Below are 14,328 nucleotides of genomic sequence, written 5' to 3'. Positions count from 1 at the left end.
ACACCCTTACTTAACGATCGCATTGGGAATTATTGTTGTTCATTTAAACTGGAGAAAGAAAACAGAAAAACAAATGAGCAAAAAGAATTAACTACTTTTAAAAAGTAAAGTTTTTAAACGTATGCTACTGTTGGTTAATCCCTGTTTTTATTGTAATATTTATGATGCAACATTTGTGGCTTTTTTTACTATTAATAAAAATCCATTCATGTATTATTCCCTGTTACTGGGGGATCGGTTAGACGGCTGCTGTACTCATCTGCTTATAAATAATGTGAAATATACTGACAGTGAAGACAATATATTGGACAAAAGCTTAAAATACAAGTTGGTATAAAAACAATCAATAGCAAAAACCTGGAGAAGAACAGAAAACAAATCCAGTCCCACAGCATTATGTATGTACAATGGATGTGTGCATGCGTGTGGCCAGGCACGTTGAGTATTGTTTGTGTTTGTGAGCGGGTATGGGTCATGGCCAGAGCAGAGCCCGGGCGAAGCACTGGCCTCCCTCACTTTAGTCAAAAGAGGAGTGGAGGAGATAAGCTAACCCCGTCCCCCGAGCTGGAGAGGAGGAGGTGGAGGAGATAAGGGCCTGTTTCCCAATGCTACTGCTGAGGCAGGAGCCAGCCGGGAGGACACTTTGAACTGATGCTCACTATCTGCTCTGCCTGGGAAAATTATAGATGGGCAGAGTGTCCAGAAAAACAAAAGGCTGATTGAGGGCCGCTGTGCAGAAACTCTCAGGGGTAAATCACACTACTATCACGGGTCAGAGAGCACAAAGAAAAATTCAAGGGGTGAGAGGAAATTTTCTTTGGAGCCAGAGGTGTCTCTCCTCTCAGCTCAGGCTCAGCTAAGTTTAGTTTTGCTGAAGGGATTTGGGGCGAAAAACATATTAAGTATACATGAGTGATTTTAGGGGAAACTCGTGTAACCAAGCATGAATAAAGGATAGTTGCTCTCTCATACACACACATACACACACCCTCACACACACACACACACACCATACCTAACCTTACCCTGACCTAAAACGTGACTTCACTTTAAAATTTAATGATTTATGTTATTTTTTCCCCCATAAGGAAGACGAGTCCCCATAATGTCAGTGAGTTAACAGATTTAGTTCCCACAGCAGGGGCAGTATGAGTGACACCTACACACCCCCATCCTTTCTAATGTTGTGAGGACACTCACTGACTTAATACCCTTACTCTGACCTAAACCTATTTCTTACCACAACAGTAAAACCAAGTCTTATCCCTCGTAAAGCCTGTCAAAGTCGTGAGAACTGGATTAAAGGTCCTCACAACTGTACAAAAACACACGCTCACACATGCACACTCTATATACTTCAGTATATACTGAACATAAATAGATTGCTTTCTGATGACTATGTTTAAAGTTGCCACATTTTTTTTGCCTGACTTGATATGGCTTTGTACAGTAAAAGCGCTTCTAACATGCCTGACTTATCGTGGTTGTGTTTGTACATTCAGTAAAATTGAGCAAACAGAGACACATTAAGAGGAGTGTTGGGAGATAACCACAGTAAACAGTTTCTGGGGGTCAATAACCGTCTATAATCCCAGTCCCCCCCCCCTATCTCTCTCCCTCGCTCTCGTCTCCATTTTTCCTGACTCTGAACTACTGAACTGTCAAGATACTAAATGCTAACTTTACCCAGTTGACAGGTTGCTGAGCACATGAGGTGCTGAGAGACAGTTTTTACCTATAAAACTGAAGATTTTTTTTTTCACCCCGCTAAATAAAAAAATCTGCTCAAAAAAAATAAACAGCTTAAAAATAAACTGACATTGATGGGGAAAGGACAGAGTAGCCTGCCATAGAAGCACTGCTTTTCTATCAGTCATCTTTTTCCATATGTGCTCGGCTGACGCTCACAGGGACAGAGCTGTGCATCAGCGTCAATGTTATATACATATATAAGTGACAGCAATCTATAGATAAGAAAATAAAGTCCTGTTTTCACATGGTCAAAGTCAAATATATAACCAGAATTTGCACATTCTCATTGTTCATATTAATTTTACTCGTTACAGAGACTGAGTACACCCTCCCACTAACATCTGGCTTTTTCTCTGCCCTGGGAATGGAGACTATCTGCAAATGACTCTGCAGTAGACACAGGTTTTTATCCGCTACAGCTCCAATCGGCTGTGATGGAAACATGACAACCAGGCGAACACCCAAATCCGGTCCTTTTCTTTGTTTTGGCCGTCTGGACACTGGCACAACGTTAGACACTTGAGGAAATTCTGGGCATTGATGCATAAATAACCATTAATGTTTATGTATAGGTGTTTTTTTTACATCATGGGAACAACGCGAAATCGCTAATGTTTCTTCATATCATGCAAGATGCCACACTGGAAGGACAGTGGGGTGAGAAAGCTTCTCAGTTTCTGGTGCATTTTTGACGTTGAACATGACGTTGGAAAAAAAATTATAAACCAAGAGCCAAACTGTTCTACCTGCATTAAAAACAACTGCATAAACCTGCTAATTTGGCTTAAAAGAGGTTTGTAAAATGATTAGTAACTCACACTCACACACACATACACAGATGTTTGTACCTGTTTGAAGAGCTGCAGGTTGACAGCCATGGACAGGAAGTTCCTCATGGTGCTCGAGCGGTGGTTCGCAAAGCTCTCCTCACAGAAAGTGATAGGCTCCCCCTGAGGAGTCCAGGGAGACGTTATTGGCAAAAATGAAAACACACAATTATTTGTAATTCATTTTGGCTCACAGTTCTTTGTATCAATCTGTTTTTCGCCATGTTTACTCGGTTGAGAAACGAGCCGCAGGAAGGAAGGCAGATGCTTTTGGTGTCTTGAAAGGCAGGGGGTCTGAACCGAGCGCTGTGGTTTATAATGTAATTCACAGCACTCAGACACTCGCATCGTGCCTGCTTTCATTATGCACTTTCTTACAAAGAACTATTTCAACTGATTTCTTCATTAGTGAGCTTAAGTGAGCCTGAAATGAAAATTGAGCGTAAATGAGAGACAGGAAGGAAAGAGGAAGGAAGGTGGAGGAGGGAGAGTAAAATAAATAAATAATAGTCCCTTATAAAATAACATGTTCCCTTGGCAGAGCGCACACGATCTCCCCCAGACCAGAAGACAGTGTCCCAGTAAACTCCCCTGTACTCGCACATTATCACATTATTACTATTTCTTACATCATGTCTTTTGGCCTGTGAGCTATAGACATGGAGGATGACAACAGAACCACTGCAGGCCAATCACACTCAGCCCCACAGTCATCTCCAATTCATGTTTTCTCATAATTAACATAATTCTCACATATTTCAATGATGCTCCAAATTCTTCTGGTGTGAAACAATGAGCTTTGTCTGTTCCAGGCTATGAGCACAGTGTGGCACATAAAAACAACTTAACGACACTGGAGACTAACCCCATTTTAAAGGGATGATACCAGTGGCCCAAATTACATCACAGAGACACTGCTCCACTTACATCACACAAAGTTTTTAAGGCGTATTCTCGCGTTAAAAGACGAGTTTAAAGTAGCCTCAGCTGTGGTTTAATCAGCTTTGTCTTCGCATGGCTACAGCCTCGGACCACGCTGCAGCTACAAAGATAAAAAGCATTCTGGGACTAAAAACTTTCCAAGTTAACTTTAATAAGAGTGGGTCAGTGTACAAATCAATGTCCAGCCAAATCCTGTGGTACATACATGTCATCACAACTGCTGTGAGACACCAACATTAATTTTATCTTTTCTATTTACTTTTGTTAACACCAGAGCACCCAGCGCAACAAAGACAATGAAAAAAACCCACCGTCTTAATTGTATTTAGTCAATAAAGTTAAATTAAAACAATACTGAGAGCAGTAAAATGGGGCTGGTACTTTAACTGTAATCTACGCACACTCACTCCTGGTACTTGTAATGTTTTAACACATCTAACTGAAACATGTAAGGTTTTAGCGATTTTCCCAAAGAGTTGTTTTAAATTCTGATAAATGACCATTATTTGTCAACTTCCTCAACGGCTGCTGGGGGGAAATTTGGAAACCCATCCCGTCCACCCCCTGCAGAGTTTTGACACTTGGTTGGATGATATGAAATGGTACATGCCAACTTGAGGATAACTTTGGCAAATTCTGCCACGAGTAGGTACCGAGCACGCAGCCATGAATAGACACCCACCTGACTTGGTTTCATCAATGGTGGTGAAAATTAATTTGAATTGCTATTTCAGGTTCATGTGTCAGACACGTGTGCCGCTCCGAGCTGGTGAGAAGCACCAAGGGGAGCATCGACGTGAGATGAAACAGATGACCTAAGAAATGCTGTTCTAATCAGCTGATTGCTTTTCAACTCATTATCATTTTCCAGTATTGTTTCATTTACAACTCAGCAAGACTCCCACCAAGCATCCACACCCCTCCTTCTGTCGAGGCATATGGGCCTGTGAACCCCAGCGCTCCGCTCGGCTCTGTCGAGGAAGATCTTTTCCTCGGCTCGGAACAACAACTAGTAAAGTGATGTTTCACAAATATCAGAACACAGGGAGAATCATCTGCATCTTCATGAATGCAGATGTGCATGTATGTAAACTCCAAGGCTTTTATACAGATACCATCTAAGATGCGGTGTGAGCGTGAGCGAACTGAGAATTAACTGCGTGTTGTGCTCACACACACAAATATATACACACACACAGAGTGCTTGTGTCAGAGGGGAGGCAGCTTGTTCGTATACTGTCTGTATAAAGAAAAAAGAGACAGCATCAATAATGTAGCATCTTGACTCCGGTAGTCCACAAAGTCCAATTAATCTCAAAGCCAAAGGAACAAAGGCCTCGCTATTTGACAAACAGGACATGCTGTAGTTTGCTTTGCTCTGACTCAGACTTGATAAGCAGAAAAGATATAGAAAAGAAATGTTAAGAGGGCTTAGCAAAGGAGAGTAAAACACCAAAGGTGGCTAAAAGGGATCTTCAAAGGGAACGTCCCGACTCTTTTCAGTTCCTCTGACATTTCACTGCCTCAGACAGGCCCACCTCAGCTCTGCGCTCCGACTGAAAACACACCTTTTACCTTCAGTCAAAACGGCCCCGCTCCAACCGGAAGACGGGGAAATTTGAATCAGTTCACACAAACTGAGATCACAACTATGACTACATATTCTGGAGAGCAAAAATATTCATGTCTGTGAATGTTTCCTCTTTTGGATAAAGATTCAGTCTGTGGCCTTTATCCTTAATATCTATTGTCTCATTATTTAAATGCGATTCAAAGAAGCAAAAGGCTTTGTTGAAATGTGAGGGTTGAAAAAAGTTTGAATCCGTTTGTCTGCTGCTTATTGATTATCCAGAGATGCATTATTTTTGTTGCGGTTTTTTTAACAAGACAAAATTGCAGTGTTTTTAGGCACAATAAACAAAACAAAAATCACTTTTGTTATATTTACATGTTCTTGGAAATCACAGATACTAGAAAAGTAAAAAGATATTTGGGGAGCATCGAGCCACTGCATGGGGACATGGACGACACCTAGTTGCATTAATATGATGGGAAAACCTGCCTATACCTCACTACGATTAGTGTTATTGATTGATTGATTTAAAAAATGTGTGGTTGGGGGCTTTAAACATCTTGTGGCTTCTGATGGGGGACATGCCAGAAAATGTTTGAGAGCCAGTACATGAGACAAGAGTGGAAAGATGGTTTTCCTTTTCTTATTTGGATGAACAAACTGTTGGAATAAGATTAGATTTAAGACTGTGCCTCAAATCTGGTTCTAATGGTAAACCAGTGCATATTTCAAGATTCATTTAAGTGTATATCAGCCCACATATGAAACGGTGCTGCTATTAATATCGCTCTAGTAATTATTGACACTGGATCCTTACTGGTTTATATCTCAGGGCGTCTCGGTAGCATCCGAACAGAGCGGCCTGCGCTCTCATGAAGGACCTCGCCACACCACTTCCTGTTGCCGTCGACTGCTTCTTCAGCTTGCTCTTCAGAGAGGACATCTGGAGGAAACACAAGGAGGGTGTGGGAGAGGGAGAGATTGGGGGAGAGATTGGGGGAGGTAGGGGTGGAGAGGTAAAAGTTGAATTATCACCTCTGAAATTGGTGGAGGAAACAGCTAGCCCATTCTGGGTGTGAAGTATCACATTTGCAGGTCATCTTAAAAAAGGAAAGAGAAGAAAGGGAAAATCTTCAGCCTTTCCTCCGAGCTTATCTGTTGTGCTGCTGCGAGCACCTGCTGCTTTGCTAATTGAGCAGAGGATGGGGGGGATGGCGAGAAGGAGGGGACAGCAGAGAGGAAATGGAAACTCACATCCTCACTCTTCGTTCTTCACCCTCTCTCTCCACGTTGCCACCCCCGCTTTGCTACCCATCACCTTCTCTTGCTTCTTTTTTTTTTTCATTTCTGACTCCCCTCCTCTCTCTTTCTCCTTTTTTCCCCTCCCCTGTTGGCTCTCCCGGACTCCCTCTAGAAAGGGACACTTGACATAAAATGTCTTTAATTATTTTCCTCTCTCCTGGCTCCGTCTCCAGGACTCCAGGCGAGAGTGGAGAAGCAGCAGGCCCGAGCTTGTTTCAGGATGACAAAAGATTCACCCTGGCCACCGGGCCCTGGGGAGTCTGGGAAGGAAGTTGTCAAGAGGCTCTCCTCACCTGCTCAGCAGTAGTCTGACTGTGCAGTGGCAGAGCGAGGAGGAGGCAGAGATAGCGAAGGGACTGCCACTCTGTGTGTGGGCTGTGCCAGCTTCGCACAAAAGCATGATTGGGTTGCATAGGAGGTCTATATTACTGAATGCAGTGTGGTGTGGGCTGTTGTTGCGGTTGCATGGAATTGAATCATGATTTTAAAAGAAAACCGATAAGTTTATAGAAGCTTCCACCTTAACTCGTGAAAACCAGAATAACTGTAATTCAACCCTGAATAACATTGGATTGCTTTGTTATAAAAGCAAAAAAAAAAGACAAAATTATGAATCAATGCTTAATCTACAAAGAACTCAGATGAATGATTCCTACAGAAGTGTGCATGTGACTGGTAAGGTGAGGATGTTCTGTGTGTCTTTGTGTTATAAAACCTACTGCCCATGCAGAGGAGATAAAGTGCATGTGAAACAACCAGGAACAGAGTAAATTGCCTTTTAGATTTAACAGTGTGCTGCATATTTCTCCAGCTCATAGAATCACCTCCTTATACAGTAAAACATTAAATAGATTGTGATCAGTGTATGTGTCAGATATTTATCTGCCATTACTGACTGATTTGTTCACTGCTTTAAAACAACATGAAGCATTTTATTTCTTAGTTTTGATGCTGTTATTGTTAGTAGCAGTATTTATAGGCGGAAAGACAACCAGAGGTTCAATCTACCACTAAATGGCTCCAGTTGCTCTGCAATGTGATACTATTTTGATCTGGTCAATTTCAAAGAGAGGTGGACAAATACATCCTGCTGTGAGGCCGCGGCGTTAGAGGGATATCGCGGACTGGGCGACTGCAATTAGCCTATCTGGAAAACTGGAGGGAGGAGAAGCAAAGTGTTAGCACAGCTCGAACAGAGGACAGGCAGAAATAAACAGAGAGGCGTAGAGAGAAAGAAAGTGAGAGGGATGGCAGAGAGAGTGGCAGTCTTAAACTGGGACAAAGACAAAATGAACAGCGTCGATTCCTCTCCCCTGGGCTTTCTCACTCTCCACAACGTCCCTGTGGTGCCATTGCAAATGCTCCCAGGCATCAAATGGAAAGTTTATCACGGTTAAATTAACAAGTGTCATCTCCATATTCGCTCATTGTGCTAAATGCTTTTATGTTTATGTAAAGCCCTTTCTGGAATTAATATTTCATGTTTGTGTGCATTTTCACATATTTTTTTCATCCTTGCAAATCATTAAACTGTCTTTTTCTGGGGGGAGAATCAAAGCGAACACAATGTCAGTCTAAGAGGAGGAGGCATACCCCAAAGACTGTCAGAGGAGATGGGATAGTGGAGTTTACTCTGCACACAGAGTTCTGTACTGCGGCTTTGAACGGGTGAGAGCACTGCAGTGGCAGACACTTTTTAATGAGGTGGGTACACAATCACTCCCTTTGCTTCCCGGTGTTTGAGAAAAATGGGTGATAAAGTTTGAAGTTCCATGAGTAAAATTAAGCATGATGAAAAATTCGTTACTCCCATTCGGGTGATCAATTCATTTATCACATGAAACAAATATGGTTGCGGCGAATGACAAAATACCGGAATAGCATTTTTGTTAAGCGACCACCTTCAAATAGACAAAAAATAAATGTATGGTTAGTAATTGCCTACACCACAATCATCAGGTATGCCTCCACGGTAATAGCCCTGTCAAACTAATTAACTTCTGCAGTTTGAGTGAAGCTAACGAGATGCGTACAGGCATCAGAGGAAGGCCAAGCTCTACAGGTGATAACCCTATTTGGCAGTGACATTTTTAGTGTAAAGTCACAGTGGCGGTGATGAGATCAAAAGCAGAAAGTCCCCCATTGGGTCCAATTAGAACTATAGCATTGTACAGGGAAGGATGGGGTGGGGGGCAGGAGGAGAGAGAGGGCTGTGTGGTTGTGGGAGAGCGGGAAGAAAAAAAAAAAACTGTTGAGTTATGATATTCATAATCTATGCAGAGAGGCCTTTCCAGTACAGGTCTTCTCCCCATAGCTGTGATCTTTTCAATTTACATCAAGGGAAGATGGTCGGGGATGAAAGCAGGGCATCCAAGGCGCACAGCCCACAGAGGGCAGACATGGGGCCTCATTAAGGCCCAGCCCAGCCAGCCCAAAACAGGGTTTGAAGTGCGTCACATAAAGAGCAGGGGTTCAAAGGTCAGACACGGAACAGATCTCCATTTAACTCTCCAGCTGGAGATGGTAATTAGCAGGTGCAATGATGATCCCTGCCTGACTGTAAGGGATGATACCACTGTAGGTGACACCAGGCATCTGTGTGAATGTGTGAGTGTGTGTGCTTGTTGTACGCACAGACACACACACATGCATCAATGCTATCTATTTCTGGTAAAATACTCAGGTACTACAGTATATGTAGTATATAATACATTTATTCCCGCACAAGCTTTTAGAGGAAAAGAAAGTAAAAAGAAAGGGTGATGTTGACAAAACAAGAGACAATGAAGTCTGCAACTGCTGCTACTCTATTATAAAACTCAACCCGATAATGAAATAATGTTGGTTTTATCATCTAAGTTGTGAATGAAGAAATAATATTTCAATTCAAGTGATTATATAAACAGACATGGTCGCTGTGGTTAATTAACATCGGAAAAATCATAGACTTCCACTTTAAGTAAAAAAAACAGAAAAGATAGCAATCAAAACATGACAAATGTAGGCGCTGGGCTGATAATATTAAGCAAATAAAATAAAAATAAACTAATAAAGAAAGACAAAAGTTACACACACCAGTATATATTTAGAATTTTATATTAAATTTTCACTGGAGCATAAAAAAACTCCTCCCAAATAACGACCCTGACACTTGTCTGTTGTTTAAAAAAATAAAAAAATAAATGAAAAAGTTGGGTTTTTCTTCTCACAAAAAAAGAATGTTTTGTTTAAGATTCTGTCCAGGGAAAGAAAGCCATGGGGACGCAATTAAAGAACTACAAAGAAAAAAATAGTTATGAAAATCTCCCACTTTCTTTTGATGTGCTGCAGTCTGAACTGTACACACGCACAGGCACACACACGCACAGGCACACACACGCACACACAAACACATACGAATTCGAACAAAGACACACAAGGAAAACCACGGGCATATATTCTCACACATGCACATATACATGTAAACAATGAGCATGTGACTCGGAATCTAGAAATTATATCCATTCGTTCAATTTAAAATTAATTATTTTATGAATGTCTTTTTTTAAATCAACTCTTTTTTCGTCTTACAATAGAACGGCAAAATTATGGGGATATTACTACATTTGATGAGGTGGAGTTAACTACAATCTCCTATAAGCAGCCACACTTAATAAACGTCTGAGGTAGGATTGTAAAAATAACTTCGGTGAATATTAAATTAGTTAAGTGTTAATATATTATGTAAAAATCAAGAAAGACTAGAATAGATGGACTTTTACTAAGGCGAGCAGTGAGACATGCAATTCTTAGTCATACGATATTGTATGCAACACAATACATTAGTCAGGCGAAATGAAAAGGAGTGGGAAAGCAAAGGGGAGGAAAAGTCTCAGTGTGTGTATTTTAATAGGGCTATCCCATTGCCATGAGATTCTCCCCGGTGTGAGGTTACTTTGTCAGGCTGACCTCTTATAGCAGCTGAGCGGCTGAGTTTTGCATACATAATTAACTACAGCTAAATGTCATCTCTCACTTCAATAACTTACGCAGTGGGTGATGCTGCTCTCCCTTTTTGACTTTTAATCCGGAGCGAACCGCCGGCAGAACGACTATGTGAAAATGAAGTGCAGCTTTTTAACTCCACATGAGCAAACGAACGGCTGCTAACACCGCGGAGTAGGTGTGTGCACAGTTCAGCGCCGTTTAAAACCAATCGTAACCCCTTCAGGTAATGATTCAAATGACGACGGCCTTTGCAGTTAAAGCACAGAGTCGACACGGCAACAAAATCAGATGCTTTGCTTGTTGTACGTTGCAGCAGCGAGACCGGTTCTGGAAATGGACAGAATGTAACTGAGGTGGAGCAACAGCATTCCCACAACTGAGCTACCATGTAGTTAGTACAGTGTGCGAGGGGCTTTACAGTAGATGGCTCCACTACACTAAGAAGGGCTCCAGTGAAATGAGACACAATCGGCTGTATCTAAACTCAAAATGGGGGAATCTGGCGGAGAAACTCAAAAATCTGTGAGTAGCAAAAGTTTACTCCTGAGCTAGATCTGAGTGTCATTGATGAACATTCCTGGCCGATAAAAGTGTGGGTGTCTGTGTGCGCGTGTCTGTGCATCTGCGTGTGTGAGCGTTGCTGCTGTCGGCTGTGCTCGCTTGTAGATGATGATGTAGATGTTGTTTTCTGGGAGCGTCGGAAAATGAACACCAAATTAAAGCCGCAATGTTTGATTAAGTGTGCCAGGTGATCTCAGGAGAGGCGCGCAGACACAACCTCAACCCCCTCATTCATTTGTAAACCTCCAAATGCAGGCTTGAAATACAGGAAGTAGGAGTGTGTGCTGTAAATTTCCCCCTTGATTGGGAATACAAATGATCAAATGTGTGAGGGCTTGGAATGCATGGGTACACGGTGTCAGCAAAGTAGCGAGAGGCAGAGAGGAGGAGAATAGAAGGAATTAGGCTGTGATGTGAAAAAGAGCATCTGAAAATAAAGATGTGAGCTGCATTGTAGCACCTCAGCTTGAATATGTGGCACAGAAAGAATAATACATGAAAAAAAAATCCTCCGTTCTTCCGTCATTGGTTTGAGATCAATTGCTGGGATCAAATACAAATCCGATTCAGTCACACACTGTTTGTTTTCAGAATTAACAGACTCCTAATTTGCTATTCTTGGATACTTTTAATGACGAGTGCAGTAAACAGCTCCACCGGCGAAAAGCCAATTATAACTTTATCAGCACAAATCTCGGTGCGGAAGAGGAACTGTGGATTTCAGAAAAAGAAACAAAAATACCTTGATCTTCCAGGGAAAAACTACAGCTTTTTTATTGACTATTTCATTTCAGTGTGCTTGTCAACACATTGATTTTACTGACACAAGCACAGTCTCTCTGAGATTAATATGATTTATTAATGGGGAAAACTATTGAATATATTCCTTTATTTCTCGAACAATATCACAATGTTCATTAAAAATAACAATAAAAAAAACGCAAACTCAAATAAAGGAACAAAAAAGTTCCTTGATCTCCATTATTTTTCATACAAAATATAAAAATATACTGGTTAAAATAGGAACTGTTTAGACTGATGCTCAGTAGACATTTTGCATGTTGCAGCTATAAATAATGAAAGGGGGTAAAATAACGAAAAGAAGAAAAAGTGAAAGAGATTGATATCATTGATTTATTTTAACTGTCAAAACATTTAAAAAGACAAATCCAATCCTCAAAAAATACAAATAAAAAGACAATAAATGTTATAAACTTCTGATTCAAGTGACTTTACAATTTTAAAAAAAATGTCAAAACTTATTCTCTGGAGATTTTTGCATCCTTTTTTGACCCATTAACAATTACTCTCTCATCTAGATCCTTCCTTTTTTTTTTTTTACTAAACGGAACCGCTACTGGCATGGTAGCGTTTGTAATAGTCAATAAATCTAAAATATTATGTGTGAAATTGTGGGAAAAGACCATTAAGGGGCGGGCACTAGTGGAGCCGGTGTAGGGGTCCTGTCTGAAAGGCGGCGGCTAATTCAGGACAACTGTGAACTCTGAACCTGCTAAAAGCCTGGCCACTGGTCAGCCGGGCCACGTAATAGAGTCCACATGTGCTCACAGTCTGCGATGCCATAATTAGACAGATTTCTTAAGGTTTGTTTAAATCAACATCAGAGTGCTTTGTTTTCCCTTTTTACTTGAAGTGTGCACACACAAAAAAAGCCTGTGGCCTTTAACTTATAATCCTTTACATGCTTCATATATTCACATGAAGCGATGCCGGACTTTTAAAATGAGAATATTCATGACTTCGTGAGTAGGGATTCAGTTTCACAGTGAATAAAGTGTGTGAAGTAGCCGACGTTACAGTGCGATTTAGAGGAAACGAAGAGCGGTTTTAATAGCTCGGAAACAACGCGCCGCCGTTTCAGCTGCGGCGGAGAATCACAAAGCATTAATCAACATTTCAGGCCTCTGTTTGACAAACTGCACAATGCCTCAAACATCTCTCTGTGTGTAAACACAAACATCAAATGCCATGTGGCATGTCCTCATCACTAACAAGCAAACTAACAAGAGACCTGGAATTCCACTCAATTAGTACCTGCTCGCTTCCTTATTAATCTACTAGCACCGGTGGAAAAGATAAGAGGAGACGGGGGAAAAAAGGAAAAGGAATAAAAACAACAACAACAATTTGTTACAATAAATATATTAATGCCAGAGAAGCTTCTGTTTCAGGTTGTGTAATTTGACATGATATGCGGGCTATGTTCTGTCATTAGTCAGGAAAAATGGTGAGTAGGGGATCAAAGCGAAAAAAGGCTCTGAGCCTGCCACTTAATTTATCACACGGCAAAGACAAAGGCTTTTCTCTCTGCTTCTGTCGCTTTTCAAAAGCCCTGACTCCTTTTTATGACAAACTCAGTTTGCAGTTTAATTTAGGACTTGAGTCCCTGGGTGCAGAAAAGCAAGCAGGCAGGAAGTGAGAGGAAGGTAGTGTAGCCAGACAGGCACACAGGCAAAGAAGCAAACAGCGGGTGGAAGAAACGTCCAGGCTGGCGGTAAGTACTCCGAGAGGGAGACAAGAATGGAGACAGGTGTCATGAAACTCAAGCAGCCAGGCAGGCGATAAGGTAGGCAGGCAAACAGTCTAAAAGTAGTAGGCAGGAAATGGTATAAAATGTAGGAAAGATCACACTGGTGCAGGTAGTAAGGAGGCATTCATACGCACTAGCAGTTGTAGTAGGCTGAGCAGTGCTAAATCAGGAGAACCAGAGAAGTGTGGGAGTGAGAAGGTCTGGAGTCTGCCGGGCAGGGGATTGAATTATATACTGCTGTCAGGGCAGGAGTCCAGTAGGCGGTGGAACCTGAGTATATACCGTTAGTAACGTGGGTAATAGTTCGTGCACAATCTCAGCGGGGCCTCAGTGTCTCACAGAGGAGCCCTAATACACACACGCCCAGGAAAACAGCTCAACAAACAGATCCCTGCTTTGACAGAGACAGGGGAGACAAGAAAGTGTGTCGTTCTGAATGTTTGTGTGTGTGTGTGTGTGTGTGTGTATGAATGTGTGTGAATGTGCAAGTGACCCTGACGTCGCGGTGATGTTTCCTGTAGCACTGACCGCCGTCAGTGCTCCATTAATTAAAGAGACGATGCGCTGGCAGGTGGCTTCACTGCCCACACTGGTAATTGGCCCCCTTCTTCCCACTCTCTCCCCTAGAAAATCACCCATCTCTGCCTTTTCTTTTCTTTCCTCTGCCTTGTTCCCTCCTCCTATCTCTCGTTCTCAGAAACGTGCCAGTGGGCAGGCAGAAATGCAAGACTATGTGAAATAATGATTAGAATGGATGGAGATGAAGAGAAAGGAGTTGCACATTTTCCCACAAGCCTCTGATGGTCGGGGAATGCTGTTCGCCTTCAAGCGTC

The 14,328-nt window shown here is 41.8% G+C and overlaps 1 protein-coding gene across 4 annotated transcripts in view; it reads right to left on the bottom strand.

The window, feature by feature from the left end:
- dennd1b (DENN/MADD domain containing 1B) overlaps window positions 1-14,328 on the bottom strand; it is a 103,536-nt gene that overhangs the window by 21,964 nt on the left and 67,244 nt on the right. For all 4 annotated transcript variants that reach the window (XM_047342782.1, XM_035177454.2, XM_035177456.2 and 1 more), the window contains 2 exons: window positions 5,912-6,037; window positions 2,601-2,702 (listed from right to left, as the gene is read on the bottom strand). In XM_047342782.1, the coding sequence (XP_047198738.1) occupies window positions 2,601-2,702; window positions 5,912-6,037 (228 nt within the window). The remainder of the gene's footprint in view (window positions 1-2,600; window positions 2,703-5,911; window positions 6,038-14,328) is intronic.

Source organism: Hippoglossus stenolepis, chromosome 14 (assembly GCF_022539355.2).
Source record: "Hippoglossus stenolepis isolate QCI-W04-F060 chromosome 14, HSTE1.2, whole genome shotgun sequence".
Lineage (NCBI taxonomy): Eukaryota > Metazoa > Chordata > Actinopteri > Pleuronectiformes > Pleuronectidae > Hippoglossus > Hippoglossus stenolepis.
Note: the sequence above shows the minus strand (reverse complement) of the source record. Positions and strands in the feature narration are given on the sequence as shown.